Source organism: Paramacrobiotus metropolitanus, unplaced genomic scaffold, assembly GCF_019649055.1.
Source record: "Paramacrobiotus metropolitanus isolate TYO unplaced genomic scaffold, Prichtersi_v1.0 Parri_scaffold0000046, whole genome shotgun sequence".
NCBI classification, from domain to species: Eukaryota; Metazoa; Tardigrada; class Eutardigrada; order Parachela; family Macrobiotidae; genus Paramacrobiotus; species Paramacrobiotus metropolitanus.
In genome coordinates, this window is record NW_026570266.1 from 295078 (window position 1) to 311546 (window position 16469).

Sequence of the window (16469 nt, forward strand, 5' to 3'; positions counted from 1 at the left end):
GACGTGTACTGGCGTCCCTTAGTACACATCGGTACTACTTTACTACTTCTACCCTTACAACTAAGGCTTAGGCTTTACTACATCTTCTACGCGAGTCCTGACCCCGAGTCTCTACTTCGACTTCTCAGAAATCCCCAGCAGAGAACTTTGACCGCGACTTGCCATTTCGACGTGACCGCGCTTCGATGACGTAGCTCAACCTATTGTTCTAGTGTATTAGCTGACCTCTTGTTCTCATTTGTCCACGTGTAGTTGTGCAGCGGTGTGATTAGTCCACGTGTCCTCAGATGTCTCTTATTGGTTAGATCCTAAATCCCTATTGTTCTCAGACCCGTACCTGCGCGTACGAAGAGCCAGCACTTGCGGTGCCCAGGGCTATATAAGGCGCTCGTCGCCCACACAAATGTCAAGAGTTGTAATCCCAACAAAAGTAGAGTCTTGTTACTCGATCTGATTAACTTCAGGCTTTTGCTCTGGTCTTCTCTTTCCAAGTGAGGCTGTTCAAACTGACCTCTGGGTGACCTTTCACCTATTGTCAGGGGTCATTCCTCTACTTCGTCGACGTGCATTATCATCTTCGGATAGTCTCGTGACGTAACAGGCTACCCACTTGATCCCACTTGTTTGCCTTGACCTTTCGGTCCCTTCGATCTTCATGCCCTGTAGCGCCAGGTTGATGGATTTGTCATACTCATACGCTTCGGCTACCATCTAGCGTCGGACAGGAAACGTATAACATCACGCATCCCTTGTGTTTCCTTTCGTGTCTTCTCTTTCAGCAGGCTTTCGAGTTCCGGATCCTCTTCTTCATCCTTGCATATCATCTCATACTTGTACATCAACATCCTTAACCTTTCGCTCCATGAAATACATAAGAAGTTGAGATTAAGAGTAGCTCTATTCCCCCGACTGGTCGTGGTCCGGGAAGTGCATATTTCCATCGCACACAACACGTCTTTCATTCTATTTCTATATTGCACGACAACGCCATGAACATTGGACGATTAAACGGTGCTGATCTGCTACGCCAATAGTTGAACGACATTACGATGGACCGATATGCCGGCGTGCTGACACACGACTGCTTCGCGTAAAATAGCGCATATGCAGCAGCAAGCTGCAAATATCAAACAGTTTCAAGCAATCAGTACGCTACCGCATTTACTAGTACCTCCATTATGCGCGCGACCATAATGTTATCGGCCTTCCTGACAAATTATTACAGGTGCTCACCGTGAACGTTAGTCATCCCGCACTCCTTGTTGAAATACATAATACTATAACTTTCGACTTTTTCAGGTGCTGTTCTCCTTCTGGCAGTTCGAAGCAGTGAGTGCGCTAAGTTACCAAACACTACTAGTGTTAACCTGTGAACGAACGAGTAGACCACTATGCTAACTTTACTGCAAGATGTGCAGCTGCGCCGATATTGTCCTTAAAAAGTCACAAAGTCACTAGCCTGACTCTTGCGCTTACCTTTTGGAGGAACTATGGCTGAACGTAAGTACTGATCAAAATTCAACCGCTGCACGAATTTTTTGTGCTGATCGGTTTTAAATGCACAGATCGCAGATGGAAATTTCTTCCAAAGTACTCCAAGGCCGACATCGAAGCGGCCGAGCGCAACTGCCCGTTCCATACGCTCCCCATCGAGCTCGTTGCGCGCACCTTTTTATTTCTAGATATATTCGACATTTCCCGGTGTTCCATGTAAGCTAAATATTTTGATCGCTAAGCACATCAGCGTTACGTAATTTCACCGCAGTCGCAGAACTGATTTAAGTTGCATTAATTGTGCATTGGTTAGCTTCATAATGCGCACAAATTTAGCTTTAAGTCATAAGCACATTTGAAATGGGTTTCTTAATTTGCTCTCATTTTTGTTATCAACATCTTGCAAGCGTAATCACTGCTGGACAAGAAATCTTAAATCAAAATAACGAAACTTTCGAAATTAAGACTAAGCCCAGCTGCAACATGGGGCGGTTCTGATTTCTAACTACGTCTCGGGCCGGATATCGCTGAAGTTCGCTCGATTATATTGTTACGTTCAATTCCAATGTTTTGCTGTAGTAAAAATTGTGATGTTTCAAGCTTTTGCATAACAAGTTGTACGAGTACCATAGGTAAGTAAATGATAGAGATAAGCTTCGATGTACCTGTACCTTTTCGTCAAAGTTCTTGTGAAAATATTTTCGCAGTATGAGTAATGCGCACACACCTTGAGAAATCTGAGATTAGTCCGTTAATATACTAGCTAATGACTTCCATGCAAGGGAAATTCTGCAAGTGTTCTGGAATTTTCTGTATTTTTCAACACCCCTTGCAACTTTCGATTCGATAACAGTTTAGTTAAGTCATTGTGTTGCAGGGTTTGCAAGCGGTGGAAATCATCGCCAATGAATCCCCGCTGGTGCGAAAGAGTGTCATTGTTGATATCCACAAATGGTATACGAACGGGCTGAATGAACAGCAATTCCTGGATGAAGATTCGGGGGATTTCCACATCGCGGTAAATGCAGGCGAGTCCCTCCTGAGACGTTTCGTAACACGCTTCACCTGCCTAGTAATTCTTCGCTGGCCACTGGATTATCACCCACCGGAAGCGGAACTTGTCATACAAGCACCTGATGAATGCCGGTTCGTGTCGCAAAATGACTATTCTTACGACTACTCGACTACTCGGGTCTAGTTGCGAACAGCATTGACAGCATAATCATCCTGGTGAGGAATATTCAGCAGAACCTGGGCAGTACGGGCGTAGCGTTAACGTTTCAAAATTTGAAGCTCTACACAAACCATTGGCATGAGATTCGCGATCGCTTTCCCGCGGTGCATTATGACAATGTCCAAATTAACTGCCATTTCGAACCTATCGGTCGGGGTCGGCTTGCGCGCCCGAAACCGTTTGTTCTCCGCGTTGAGCTCAACAAGAAGACTATCGCCCATACCGACATTGATCCAAATTGGAGCGACTATGAGCGGTTTGGTAGTTTTATACCGGTTCCGCTGTCGGAAGAGGAAGAAAGCTGTATGGACAAAGTGCTGCTATCGCCGACAAAAATTGGTCATAGTTATCTGGAATACAGGGAAAGGTAACTGCCCGATACCGGAAAGGCGACAATTCTGTATATTGTTAGTGCTACATTTTATGGCCACAGGTCGCTGTCATTCTTGCAGCAAACTGGCCCTTCTGGGTGGCGAGCCACCGATAACGCAACCTTTTGCATGGACTTTGGTTTACTATTTCTGAGAGACTAATGATATACATATTGTGAATAAGTTAGATAAATAAGTTACCTTGGTAATCGTTACCGACATTTACTGATTCACCTTTTGTTAGGTACTTTGGAAGGGAAGTAGACGCTAATCAGAGTCTGTCCGAAATGGAATTAACTATGGAGGAGATCCGTACGTATCCTTTATGGAAACAATATTTCACGCGCGACCTGTTGCAGCAATACCCCGTTGGCACCTATGGAATGTGCGCCGATAGTCACAGTGGCCTCAGTGCGGTACAGAGGTCTTTGGGGCCATTAGAGTGGTTAGGCTCATCTAGCTTTCTGGCCAACGCTACCGCTTACCACCGGTTTCGCACCAGTGTGTCAAAGCCGCTCTGGTGACTTATTTTAACAGTTACAGATTTACCTAATTAAGGGGCATTTCCAGTCGCCAGTTTTGGCTTTGTTGGACTGTGGCCGTACATTAGTTACTAGTAGTAAGATAAATTTGTGCCTTTGTAGGAACAGTTTTACTTCTTGGCTAAGGTCTTGGGAAGAGCCACAGGATTGTCTGACAATATTGCTTCATGTGAAATCATACATTCCCGTTAAATCTTAAACCGAAAGTCTACTGCATTACTGACTGCTGAACAGCAATTTCAGTTTTGTATAAATTTTTTAAAGTGACTTTGAAGTTTGAAATACTGTATGAAAGAAATCATTAAAGTTTAGTGCGACATAAAGCGATCTTGATGTTTTTTACACATTGTGCGTGTAATTCTGAACATATGTACATATTATAATTCCATGATGAGACTGTTGGTGCAGTGACGAATAATGGAATTTCCCAAAAGTATACAGTGGACGTCAAAATTTTGTTACACTTATGAAATCACAAAACGCGCGCAAGCAGGCACTTTTCTCAGTTTTCTCTACTCGAGCAGCCAAATCTGGAACTGGCCATCGGCCTACTGACATTAACACTTGCACCTTGCGCAGTCCCCAACGAAAACCATCGACCGATATTTCAAACGAATGAAATAAAAATTTCAAGAATTTTGATACCAAACAAGTTGTTCTTTATGAGATCTAAGAGAAAATCGACGCATCTAAAGTTTCTGGTAGACATAGCAAAGGAATGTGTTTTATTTAATCGAAGCCAAAAAGGCTGGAAGAGCTAATTCCTCCGCCCGACGTATGCCAATGCCACCCCTGCTGACCGGGAGACTAGCTTGTCGCCAGCATGGGTAATCGTCATGGGTTGTTCGAACATTACACAGGGTCTGGAAACAGGAGCGCACCATCTCGTCCATTTCGTACAGTTTTTCGGGGTACCTCCATGCGTTGCAGCAACGAAGCATATACAGTATATGACTTTCGGCGCGCCAAGGCAGTGTTTCAGGAGGTACAGCGCAATATGACGTGGTAGCAACTGAAGCCGTTCGCAAATTCTGATCAGTGACGCACCTTTCTCAGTGAGCGATGAGTCAATCGCATCGTCCAACACCGGGGCTTCTAACAACATAAGGGTGGAACTCGATATGACGCGGAGCTGAGGATGGCGGGCAACGAAGTCGGCAATCACATCCTGTTGAGCGCTTTGCGACCCACCAAAGACAAATAGTTCGCACTTTGCAACGTTGATGTCTAGCCCAATAAAACGTGCGCCGTCAACAATTCGGGCAAAGTTTTCCAACACGCTTGCAGGGGATCCGCCCAAGGTTCCATCATCAAGAAACCAGGCATTGAGCTCGGTGGTCAAGGTAATGACCAAAAGATGAAGAACAAGACAAAATAGTAATAGGCCCAAAGGATCTCCCTGTTGCACCCCACATTCCGATGTTAAAATGTGCTCGTCCAGGTAAAGCGAAGAATGTTGTGCATAAGCTGACTGCAGGAACGCGCGGTATTCCGGAAAATGTGTGTGCACGGCTTTCAACACAGCTTCTTTCGACACAGTATTAAAGGCGTTCCTGAAATCAATTTCAAGATAGCTTTTACGGTCTCAGGGCTGGATTCAATGTATTTTCTGGTTCCGTGGACTATGGCTTCAGCTCCACCGCGTATCTTAAATCCTAGCTGCAATGGGCACACGGTGGCAGTTACGCGGTCAGCCACTTTGCAGCAAACGATCTTCGCGATTATACGGCAAAATGTCAGTCCAACCACAATCGGGCGCAATCCACCGTCTTTTTTTCCTAATGCCAATAATTTTCCCCCGAAAATATCGGACGGATGTCGGACGGGATTTTTCCGTTCACCACTATGTTTAGGACGGATGCCAGCGCCTCGCAGAACTGGCTGCTGTGCTCATCCATTTTCGGGCCTGTGATGTCCAGAAGATGTTGTGGCCGCAAACCATCTGGTCCGGCAGCAGAGCCCCGTGGAAAACTATGGATCGCTGCAAAAACGTCCGCAGCGGTTATAGGTGGCGCTGCGGATGCGGGGTCGAGCGGAGGTATTACAGGGGGAGGGCTCTTCGGGGGCTTCATCCTGAGCTCCTCCAACACGTCTGCGGTTATAGATGCGACTGAATCTGTCGACGAAATGACACGCATTGCGCCGGAGACGGACCCATCGTCAATTTTGAGGCCGACTTGACGAACGAGATCGTGCTGACTGCTCCGCTTCTTCTTGGGGTTCGTAGGGGGTTATAGTGTAGGTGCAATCCCAATGTCACGGTCGTAGAGACCCAGGTTCTTCTTCACTACGGCTGCCAGGGAGCCAACGCGCTCAGATTTCGTTTTTGCTGGAAGCCGAAGAGCATTAGGAGCGAAGGCAAACAGCTTGAGCCATGATCTGCTGTCATTCTGGCTCGCCACGTGTAGGAGAGTCTTTTGCAGTGAATCTCTGGCGGTCGGTCTTGCGCCGTGCGAGATGCGTCGCATGATCTTCTCTTTGGTAGAACAAAAATCTGGAGCGGGTGTGGGCGTTGTAGGCGCAGCTCCATTAGAGTTATTGCGTAAGGTGGATGGAGCAGTCCCAGCTGGTCGTGATTTGCACGCTCGCATGTGACTCGCCAGGCCAGCCCCCCTACAATACAATTTCTGACAGAAGGTGCATGGTTCCTTATCTCCGGCCATGGGAAATTGAGGTCCTAAAGGAAAGCGACTGACCTAGAGGGTTTGTGTAGGTGCTGGCTGCCTAGGAAGATCAGGCCCGCCGGACCCATAATGTAGCACGGTCTCGTCAGTGAGAATCCGCAGTACCGCACCACGTTTAGATCCTCCTGGCCACCCTTTTAACCAAGAGGGATCAATCCCCGATTTGGTGAACTGGGAAATTTAGTTCATTCGGAATCAGGGCGATACTTTAAAATCGGAACTTTGCTACTACACAAAGGAAAATTGTCAGACGTCGCCCTTAGACTTGACAAAAATCTGTTAACAATTAAACAGGAATTGAATCCACGGTTTGGATTCAGTTTTCACACCAAAATCGTAGCTTTTGTCTACGACAAACTAAAAATGGTTCTGTTTTCTCTTAGATCTCATAAAGGATGACCTGTTTGGTATCGAAATTCTTGAAATTGTTTTCTCTTTCGACTGAGATATCAGTCAGTTAACTGTTTTCGTTGGGAAATGCGCAAGGTGCAAGTACTCAAAGGCTTGCGCGTCTCCTGTTTTGTTGGTCATCCGAATGTGACAAAATTTTGAAGTCCACTACAGTTGCCACATAGAAGTTTCGTCCGCTTATAACAGAAACATCGATAAGTTCAGCTTGTGAATACGGTTACATTGTGGATGTAAGTGATCTTAAAATGAACATAATAAACCTTACACCGATTAATTACAATGCTAGAATGGGCACACTATTTAAAAGTAAATAAAAAAGTAAAAAAAGTAAAAAAGTAAAAAACCGTAATAGGAAGTAAAAAATCGAATAGTAAAAAAGTTAAAAATCGTAATAGGAAGCTATAATGGAAAGTGGGTAAGATGTCCGAGGGCTCAAAAAGCTCAGCCTGAAAGCTTGATTCTTGTGGCAATTTTATTATGTCCTGCTTACACTTCATCAACTTATAATTAATATGATAATATGTTACCATACTTTTCCTTATTTCAACAGATACCTGGTGCATAACTAAAGAATTACTGTGCGCCGAGACGGTTGATTCAAATTCGTACTAAAACTAATTGTTAACTGTTAGAGCACAATTTCAAGAATCCATCTGATTTGCTTTCCGATATGGATGTTAGTAAAAGGGTTGATATGTTATTCCTAATACAAGTACTATTCAATTAGACAGCTATTAGCTACGGTCTTCCGTGTGTAGACCGAAAAGACTTGCTCAACGTAAATTTTGCGAAAACCGGTTCCAGTACACTTGAGAAACATGCAATATTCATGCTAAAATAGTGCTATATCACGCGTGATCTCTGCTAAACGGCAACCTGCACAAGTTGGATGAAAACCCCAACCGAACGAAAACAGTCGATTAAGAGCCAATCTTTACCTTAAACGGCAGACAATTACGGTAGTTATGACTCACGACTTACGAATAACTGCAGTGGTCACGATTAAATTCTCTGTGGCTTACCTCTACTTGGTTATTGGTGACGATAATAAAAGTACTGTAAGTTTTCACTCATTTTACTCATTAATTTATTTGTTACCTTCTGCATCGCTACGGATCTTGAGGCTGATTTCATCCAGATATCTACTCGGTAGCTTGATTCAATGGAATATGGTGCTGATGAGCTTACTGATCCTGCGGTAGAGTATCAGCTGCCACTTTTAGGCTTCAGGCAGTACGTAATCATTCGGTACATTGCTCTTCCGGAAGACTGCGAGGAAATCAAGGCTGCAATAGAGCAGTGCTTAAATGCTCCATCGGAATTCTTACCAACACAGCAAGATACGCAGGAAGTAACACCGGAAGCAGAACAAGGCGCTACACAGGAAGCGACACATCCAGCAGCCTGCTTCGAAAATGTGCAGGCTAATCGCTTTTGCCCGTTTCATACTGTGCCCATCGAACTCGTAGCACATGTTTTCTCGTACCTGGATATATTTGACCTATCCCAGTGTTCGACGTAAGTACCAAGTTAGTGAATTTGATAATTTTTCATTAATTTTTATTCGGCTTACATTCAAGTCCAAACGCGATGCGTGCTTATTTTGTTGCAGAGTTTGCAGGCGCTGGGAAGTTATCGTCAATGATTCCCCGTTGGTCCGAAAGAGTATCATCGTGGACATCCAAAAATGGGGGCAGACCGGTGCTGATAAACCTGCCGGCGAAACGCTGTTGAAACATTTCGTTGTCCAATCCACTCGCTATGTCATTCTGCGTTGGCCATTGGGCAGTTGTCCGCCGGAAGCGGAACTCTTGCTAAAATATCGTAGTGCAGGACTGCAACACTATGTTTTCTTTTACGATCCTGACGATCACGGCTGTACCTATGACTACGAGGGTCCAGTTTCTTCAAACCTCAAGCGCATCGCAAACATGGTTAAAAAACTTTGGAGCCGCTGTGGTAATGCCACTCTCACGCTAACGCTGCAGAATTTAAACCTATACATCGATCACATTGTTGGGATTCACGTACAATTTCTAGTTGTGCACTATGATAACGTTCAGATTTACCGTCATTTTGAGCCATGTAATAAGGACGTATGTGCGATACCGGTGGTTCTTCGCATTGAGCTAAGCAAGAAAACTGTCAGAAGTGACGACATTTCTCCTGCCTATGGACATTTTAATGGAAGCCCGGATGAACTGTTTGATTGCTTCATAACGTCTCCACTGTCTTCCGAAGAGGAACGTTGTATGGACGCGGTACTGCGGTCGCATGCGAAAATTGGCTACCAGTATACCGAGTACTGGAAAAGGTACATAACGTGCAACTACTGAATCGACTAAGGTGAAAGTCGTTTATAAAATTAACACATATATTTCAGTATCTTGTACGATGCAAGAAACATCACAACAGTTTGCCAAAAATCAAAACAAACTCTTATTAAACAGATTATTAACGTTTGCTGATGGCGATTGGTACTGATTACCGGTCACCCACAACCGGTTTCTGCCCAAAGCAGTACTTTTACTAACAATAAAGTCTTGGTTCATAACCATGATTTTTTAAGGTATTTTGGCCGGGAAGTGCACGACAGCCAAAATCTGTCCAGTATGGATTTAAATATGAACCAGATACGCGAATATCCAATGTGGCAGCAGTATCTCGCTCGTGACCTGTTGCAGTATTATCCGCTTGACAACAACGAAATTACCTCAGTTGCGTCGACTGTGCGCAGTAGAGTACATCGAGCGCTGGGGCCATTTAAGTGGGAGAGTTTGTCTGCGGACTGGAACAACAATATTATTTCACGACACTGTGAAAACGTATCTCAGCCGCTCTGGTGACAGCTGCCGGTGTAAGTAATATAGTCACAATTATTAGTTCGTAGTCTTTTAGTGTGCTGCGCTAGTCGTTTAACTTGTCTGCCAGCTTGTCTACCTGAGTATCTGTCCTTACTATCTCTATGCGCTAGTGAACATGTGGCGCTAGTGAACGTTAATGTACTTGTAATGTTGTACATAGATATGTATTTGATCTGAGGTGTCTTTTGTCAGGAAATGAAAGTCAAACTCGTTTCCCAGTTTTACGGACTCATATTGAGAAGCACTATTTACTCTAACTCTCTTTCCGGTTATATCTGCCACATTTGGGGATTCTGCCTATTCAGTTGATACTTCTGCTTATCGCATTGCGATAATTCCGCGTTGTTCGTTAACGATGCGGCAGGGATTGAAATTTCACAGATACCGTAGTCGTAATCACGCAAAATACACTCTGTTAACAGCTCCGCTAACGTTCACGTTATTTGACTTTCATGACCGGTGATAGTTTTGCTACCACGGCGCGCACTTTTGATAGTAAAGCGTTTTGCAAGACCTGTCCTCTATAACTGCAAGCGCAACGACGCAGTACATATCTGTGCTTTTTGCTCCGTTACGGTTCCTTTTAAGCGGTGATTAAATGGCGGTTCCAGTCTCTGCGATGGGTGCACTTGCGCCCACGCTGCCTTTGACGAACCACACAAAAACACCCCGGAAGATGAAGCTTCAGTACTTAAACTGAATGGTCATTAACAAAGAACTAAACGTCTGGCGCATTTCTTAATTTTAAATCCTGTTTCAAAAATCTACCCATTTTCAGGTTTCTCCTGCCGCATTGGTGAATAATGTTTTGAGTAATCTCTGTTGCAAGGTTGTTGCTGCTACGTGGTATGTCCGTTATCACGCTGACACTACATCGCGATAAGAAAGTGTTGTTCAGCTTGTTAACGATGCGGCACCGGTGGAAACTCAGGAGATAGCCGTAATCAGGTAGCGCGTTTCTGTTAGTTAATATATAATTCCGATAATGTTTACCAACCCAGATATGTGCATGTTGCAGTCAGATGTGAAAACGGGCGTTTGTGAGCGTCAGTACAGAGTACAGTGCACAGCAAAATCAGCTTGTTTTTCCTCGATTCCAATTTAAGGAAACCTAAAAGCGGTTGGCGGCACTCTGAAGGCCTCTCGAAAATCAGTTTTCGGCGTCCACTGTAAAAAAAATTTCGTGCTGCATACATCTGCGTCCCTCCTCTAGCATTTTTGCCGGTCACAGACGTTAACATTCACTTCGCAGTACGACAAGATTCAAGCATGATTATGGCATTACTATTCTGTGCATTCTGTTAGGCACCTACTGGACTGCAGCCATGTGCAGTTTTAGGTCTGGTCGAGCTCAAAAGTCAAACTCAGATGAAATTGCCAGTAAACAGTACACCCAGCAATACCGCAAGAGTCAACGGTTATTCCATTACAGTTCTTGTGATAATTTGACTGTTACTTGATTGTGTTCCCTGCTTAAACTTTACGCAGTGAATCTGACTACATATATGACGCCTGGCTGCGGAATACATCTAGCGCTTTGCGGTTTGTGTAATGAATGTTTATGCAAAGCGTAAGCAATTACCAGTTCGGTAATTTGCCAGCAGATCACGGCAATTATGCCGTGAACGCTGCGTGATCAGAACGCTCGATCGTTTCATTATCTAATGTGCGTGCTGACGTGCATACAGCTGTAACTACACAGAGCAGCTGTATGGCGAAGTCAATAGTTGCTGGGCGGGTAAGCCGGAATTAACAGCTGAGATTATAATTGTGGCTTGTGGTGCGGTTTCTGGCATTATGGCTATGCAGGCACTTCAAGCGGAGCCACTTCCGCAGGGAAGCAGTCCCGATCCGCTGTGTTGGTTTCACAGTTTGCCCATAGAGCTGTTAGCACACATCTTCTCGTATTTGGACATCTTCGACATCTCCCATTGCTGCACGTAAGTCGCTTGGATTATTAGAGTAAGATATCTATTCCGTAAATCCCGCACCTATTAAAATAAGAAATCTATCCCGTATTCCATTCTTTTTGGTCCCGCATACCGAAATGCGAACTATGTTAATCGGAAGCAGACTGCGTTGTCCTGTAGGGTCTGCAAGCGTTGGAACCTCGTCGCTACTTATTCTATTTGGCTCCGATTTCCCAGAGGAACGTCATCGTCGATATCCAGAAATGGTTGAGATACGAGCTCATTAAATTCGACTTTGTGTCTCAGGAACCATAAACCAATAATTATCTTATGGTCTATAAAGGCGAGCCGGTGTTAAAACGGTTCATTACACGGTTTACTCGCCATGTTATCCTTCGCTGGCCATTGGACACCTGTCCACCGGAAGCGGAACTTATCATAAGTAGTAACACGTACGGCAGCCACTATCAGTACAACTACTGGGGTCCGATTTCCAGAAGTCTCGACAACATCATAAGAATCGTGGAAATACTGCAGCGCAGCCTTGGCAACACCATTTCAACGCTGACCTTACAGAATTTAAAGCTCTACGTAAATCACTGGGATGAAAATCGGAAAACACCGGTGATTCGCGATGCCTTTCCAGTGATGCATTACGATTGTGTCCAGATCAATTGCCATTTCGAACCCCTAGATTCGGCGATACCTCCGAGGCCGCTTATCCTATGCACTGAGGTCGACAAAATAGATCTTATCAGCGAGAAGGATCCACCGCAGCGTAGTCATCACATTGCAGTTGGGGAACGATTTGGTCGCTTCTTATCAAGACCGCTGTCTCTAAACGATGAAGTGAGGATGGACAGGGCACTGCGGTCGCCAACGACAATTGGGTGGAAACTGGACAACTATTGGAAAATGTAATGGCTCCTCCGCATACTCGGTACATACTGTATCAGTAAAAAAAACAGTTTTAAATATTATTGGTAAAGAAACATGCAGTATACGAAATAGGCAGACGTTTTACCAGTCGCGAAAAAAGTTTATGCCATGTTTTCTAGATACTTTGGCAGTCAAGCCCCTTCTTACCAGAGCCTAGCCGAAATGGAATTAACTCTAGCTCAGATTCGATCGTATCCCTTGTGGAAACAGTATCTCGCGCGCAACCTATTGCAATGCTACATAGATGACGCCAACGAAAAATCTGGAAGTGCCTAGGAGCAGACGATTAGAATCGCCATACAAATTGCGCCAGGCCCTTCGGGTGTGTCCTTGCTGCGAACCGTTATTATTAAACTGTAGACCTTGCTGCGAACCGTTATTATTAAACTGTAGACCTTGCTGCGAACCGTTATTATTAAACTGGCTTAAGTATTTTATATATGTATACTATGAACCATTTTGTTTTATAATATTTAAAAGGGATTGCTTCGATGATTCGGTTGGCGCTTCGTCAAAGACGCATTGCATAGCCTGGATACTGGAAAAGTGCCACATATGTACGGTCGTAGTTCGCATGGATGTGGAAGCTTAGTCCCATTCACCTTTGCTCTGTCAATGTCTGGAAGTTTCAGTTTTATTTATGCCGTATAAGCCGATTTTATGTGGGAAAAAACGTGGGAAGTTTTTTATCAGTCGACATCGATCCCATACTTCGCTCAATCGAAGTATATGACCTGTTATCACAAAATAAACTCTCACCTTTCGCTTTTTTCAAATACATCAATAACACAACGTGAAGTACAATAACGACCCACCATTGCCGGCAAACAATATGGAGCGGAGTGTCCTATCGACGGCAAAGACCATTCAGATTGGTTAACTGGTTATCCGCTTGTGACTACTTGGTTTTATTGTGAAAATAAATATCGATTATAGCTTGCTTTGATTATCGCTACGAAACGATTATGTGCGAAAATCAAACAGCTGAGCTGACCACATAGTCGCCCTTTCGGCTTATCCTGGCCGATCATAGTCATGCAAGCACGGCACACTTATGCATTTCCCAGCGCAAGAACACGCGTCCTTGCTATGATAGTACGATGGTGTTGAACGTTTTGCGCTTCGTATAACGCTCCGTCAGGCCCGCAATTACCGGCGGTTGCCAGTTTGTCGGCCGATCCTGCCAAGTGTGCTGACACACTGCTGCTTCGACGGAAATAGAATATTCACAGTACAATCTGCCAGCTCATAGAGTTTTAAGCAGTCGTGTGATAAACGTTGACTATCCCAGCAGCTGCTCTCTTTCCGGCATATTGCTGTAGTGACAGCGTTAAAGTTTTAAGCATTTAAAGCCAGAAATAACATAGCTAACATAAGGGTTCAACTGTCATGATAGTTTTATTGTACAAAACGCGTGGATTTCATGATTAATAATAATTCAAACAACTTATTCCGACACACGGCGCTTTCTTCGTGATAAACTATGGCTGACCAACTTGACCGTAAGTCGAATCTTAATTTGCTGGACTTGGAGCAAATTAGGATGCGTATTTGCGCTAACAGATTTTATGTTTGTGCGCAGATTACAGACGGAAATTTGTTCCAAACCATTCAAAGGCAGACTTCGAAGCAGCCCAGCGCTACTGCCCGTTTCACAGAGTACCTATCGAGCTCGTGGCACGCGTCTTTTCTTATCTGGATATATTTGACATTTCCCAGTGTTCCATGTAAGTCTTATACCTAGTTTGCTTACCTGACAGTGGACACTCACGTACTTATATGTTTGATTCGCGTTGCATTTTTCTGGACATCGGCTTTGCAGTGTCACATAAAAAATTTCCAGCGGCGCATTATTTTGCTGACTGAAATGATTCTCGTAATTTATTACAATTTTTATCTTCCTATCAAAATTTTGCTTATGACAATACTCTGTGAGACAGAAAATCGGAAATAAAATTAGAACTTTTTAAAGCTTAGCAGTAGTTTAATTAACCTCTTCAATTTATTTCTGTATAACGTTAAGCTCTGAGATTGTCACAAAATTTCAAAGCAATCGTAAGAAAAAAACTTTTCACAGGAATACAGTGCATTTTAGGGGAGATTACTCATGCAGAATTTAAGATACTTGTATCCGTTCGACTGTAGGCCGCATTAAGCCAGAGAAAAAGTTGTAATGCCGGGGAATTTTTAGTAGCGTTTTATCGACATCGCGTCTTGTGTCCAGAGCATAGCACAAAGAAGTACACACTGATCGTTGTATTGTAGGGTGTGCAAGCGGTGGCACCTAATCGCAAGTAATTCCCCTTTGGTCCAGATGAATATCATCGTCGACATCCACACATGGTATATAAACAAACTGAATCAATTCGAATTCGTGGATGGTGACTACAAGGACACCAGTATCGCGGGAAATAAAGGCGAATGCCTACTCAGACGATTCGTAACGGGATCAACTCGCCACCTGATTCTTCGTTGGCCATTGGAATATAATCCTGCAGAAGCAGAACTTGTTATAAAAGCGCCGGATGAGTGTCGTTTCGTGTCGAAAAACGACTATTCCTCCAATTACGCTGGTCCAGTGGCGACCACCATCGACAACATCCTCATCATCGTGAAGAGTATTTGGGAGGCCTTTGCGGATACGGCGGTAACTTTGACGTTGCAAAATTTGAAGCTCTACACAAATTACTGGCACGTGATTCGCGATGGATTTTCCATGGTACACTATGACAATGTCCAGATTAACTGCCATTTCGAACCCATCGGCCGGGGTCGGTTGGCACGTCCAAAACCGTTTGTTCTCCGTATTCAGCTCGACAGGAAGACCTTTACCCAAGCCGATATTCAGCCGGGTTGCAGTGCTTATGAGCGGTTCGGTGGCTTTATACCGGCTCCGCTATCTGAAGAGGATGAAAGCTGCATGGACAAGGTGCTGCGATCGCCGACAAAATTTGGATGGAGCTATCTGGACTACTGGGAATGGTAACCGCTTGATACAGGATAGGCAAAATAATTTTTAGTGGTACATTTCGGTATCATAGGTCCTGCGATACTTGCAGCAGGGTTGCCCATCTTGGTGGCGGGCAACCTCTCATGCATTCTAAAGTTTGGAGGCGAGGAAGTTACATAATTTGCAATATTTGGCCGTGCTTTCTAGCTAATTGTAATTGTAAGGCGCTGCTTTACAGCAGTAATGTGTAAGTTTGTTAATCGGTGCCGACTGATGACTGCTTTGTTAGGTACTTGGGCAGGGAAGTTGATGCTGACGAGAGTCTGTTCGAAATGGAACTGACAATGGATGAGATACGCACATACCCTTTGTGGAAACAGTACTTCGCGCGCGACCTCTTGCAGCAATATCCAGTCGACATCCATGGAGTCTGCGCCGATAGTCACAGTGGTCTTAGTGCGGTGCAGAGAGCTCTGGGGCCATTCGAATGGATGGGTTCATCCAGCCTTCTCGCGAATGCTACCGCTTACCATTGGTTTCACACTAGTGTGTCGAAGCCTCTCTGGTGACACTTTATTTTGCTGATTTATTTAGGGGCACCTTTCGGCCCAAATCCGGCTTCGTTATGCCATGGCTGTATAGATAGATACCTGAAATGCAACGGTCTGTTTAAAAGGATTATCATATGGTTTTAGGAATAACAGTGTTATGGTTTTTGGTCGAAGACACCGTTCATTGCTTTTGCTGTTTCTTATCGAAAATTCTCTGTTAAACTCCCCATTAAGTTGAAAGTTTGTGGTGCCGGAACTGGCTTTGTAATTTTGGTGACCGTTACTTGAGATAACGCAAAACCAGTACATTAGCAAGAAACTACTGTATTTCGATCTTGGATAAAGTTATCTCTTGTGAGGAGCTACAGAAATGTACCATCGGACATTGGTTTATATGAAACCTTGAATTCTTTAAGCCAAGAACTTTCCTCACGACTGATTGCAAAGTTAGGCAGTTATAGTTAGACGCTCTGTTTAAATCTTTATTGCACAAGCAAATAGGAAAAGCATGCATACAAT

General features: G+C 44.2%; 4 protein-coding genes across 10 annotated transcripts in view; all 4 read left to right on the forward strand.

The window, feature by feature from the left end:
- LOC129591430 (uncharacterized) overlaps positions 1 to 3823 on the forward strand; it is a 34473-nt gene extending 30650 nt beyond the window's left edge. Inside the window, exons 3-5 of one of the 3 annotated variants that reach the window (XM_055487077.1) lie at positions 2372 to 2724; positions 2788 to 3095; positions 3344 to 3823. In XM_055487077.1, the coding sequence (XP_055343052.1) occupies positions 2372 to 2692 (321 nt within the window). In that variant the 3' untranslated portion in view covers positions 2693 to 2724; positions 2788 to 3095; positions 3344 to 3823. Of the gene's footprint in view, positions 1 to 2371; positions 3096 to 3343 lie in introns of all 3 variants that reach the window. The other 2 variants (XM_055487078.1, XM_055487076.1) reach the window with 2 other exon arrangements.
- Positions 3824 to 7657: 3834 nt separating this feature from the next.
- On the forward strand, positions 7658 to 10539 carry LOC129591508 (uncharacterized). 2 transcript variants are annotated; one of them, XM_055487180.1, is made up of 4 exons: positions 7658 to 8254; positions 8349 to 9050; positions 9306 to 9593; positions 9793 to 10539. In XM_055487180.1, exons 1-3 carry the CDS (start codon positions 7899 to 7901, stop codon positions 9580 to 9582), a joined length of 1335 nt encoding a protein of 444 aa, XP_055343155.1. In that variant the 5' UTR covers positions 7658 to 7898; the 3' UTR covers positions 9583 to 9593; positions 9793 to 10539. The 2 variants fall into 2 exon arrangements, with proteins under 2 accessions (XP_055343155.1, XP_055343154.1); XM_055487179.1 differs by having other exon boundaries at positions 9306 to 10539.
- Positions 10540 to 11258: 719 nt separating this feature from the next.
- Positions 11259 to 13301, forward strand: LOC129591493 (uncharacterized). Of its 4 annotated transcripts, XR_008690850.1 has the most exons (4): positions 11259 to 11540; positions 11691 to 12450; positions 12569 to 12771; positions 12930 to 13301. XR_008690850.1 is itself a non-coding variant. In XM_055487164.1 (2 exons), the coding sequence occupies exons 1-2, from the start codon at positions 11841 to 11843 to the stop codon at positions 12723 to 12725; spliced, it is 744 nt and encodes a 247-aa protein (XP_055343139.1). In that variant the 5' UTR covers positions 11562 to 11840; the 3' UTR covers positions 12726 to 13301. The 4 variants fall into 4 exon arrangements, 1 of the variants encoding a protein (XP_055343139.1); XR_008690851.1 differs by having other exon boundaries at positions 11674 to 12450; positions 12569 to 13301; XR_008690849.1 differs by having other exon boundaries at positions 12569 to 13301.
- A 430-nt stretch (positions 13302 to 13731) lies between these two features.
- Positions 13732 to 16260, forward strand: LOC129591497 (uncharacterized). The gene is made up of 4 exons (XM_055487169.1): positions 13732 to 13951; positions 14032 to 14176; positions 14715 to 15431; positions 15689 to 16260. The coding sequence occupies exons 1-4, from the start codon at positions 13933 to 13935 to the stop codon at positions 15966 to 15968; spliced, it is 1161 nt and encodes a 386-aa protein (XP_055343144.1). The 5' UTR covers positions 13732 to 13932; the 3' UTR covers positions 15969 to 16260.
- The last annotated feature ends 209 nt before the right edge of the window (positions 16261 to 16469 follow it).

Bases quoted from the DNA above. Each gene is read 5' to 3' on its own strand.
- LOC129591508 (XM_055487179.1), top strand. From the start codon at position 7,899: ATGGAATATGGTGCTGATGAGCTTACTGATCCTGCGGTAGAGTATCAG. The intron at 8,255-8,348 runs GTAAGTACCAAG...ATTTTGTTGCAG, and splicing joins GACCTATCCCAGTGTTCGAC to AGTTTGCAGGCGCTGGGAAG. The intron at 9,051-9,305 runs GTACATAACGTG...TGATTTTTTAAG, and splicing joins TATACCGAGTACTGGAAAAG to GTATTTTGGCCGGGAAGTGC.
- LOC129591493 (XM_055487164.1), top strand. From the start codon at position 11,841: ATGGTCTATAAAGGCGAGCCGGTGTTAAAACGGTTCATTACACGGTTT. The intron at 12,428-12,568 runs GTAATGGCTCCT...CATGTTTTCTAG, and splicing joins CTGGACAACTATTGGAAAAT to ATACTTTGGCAGTCAAGCCC.
- LOC129591497 (XM_055487169.1), top strand. The intron at 14,177-14,714 runs GTAAGTCTTATA...GTTGTATTGTAG, and splicing joins GACATTTCCCAGTGTTCCAT to GGTGTGCAAGCGGTGGCACC. The intron at 15,432-15,688 runs GTAACCGCTTGA...CTGCTTTGTTAG, and splicing joins TATCTGGACTACTGGGAATG to GTACTTGGGCAGGGAAGTTG.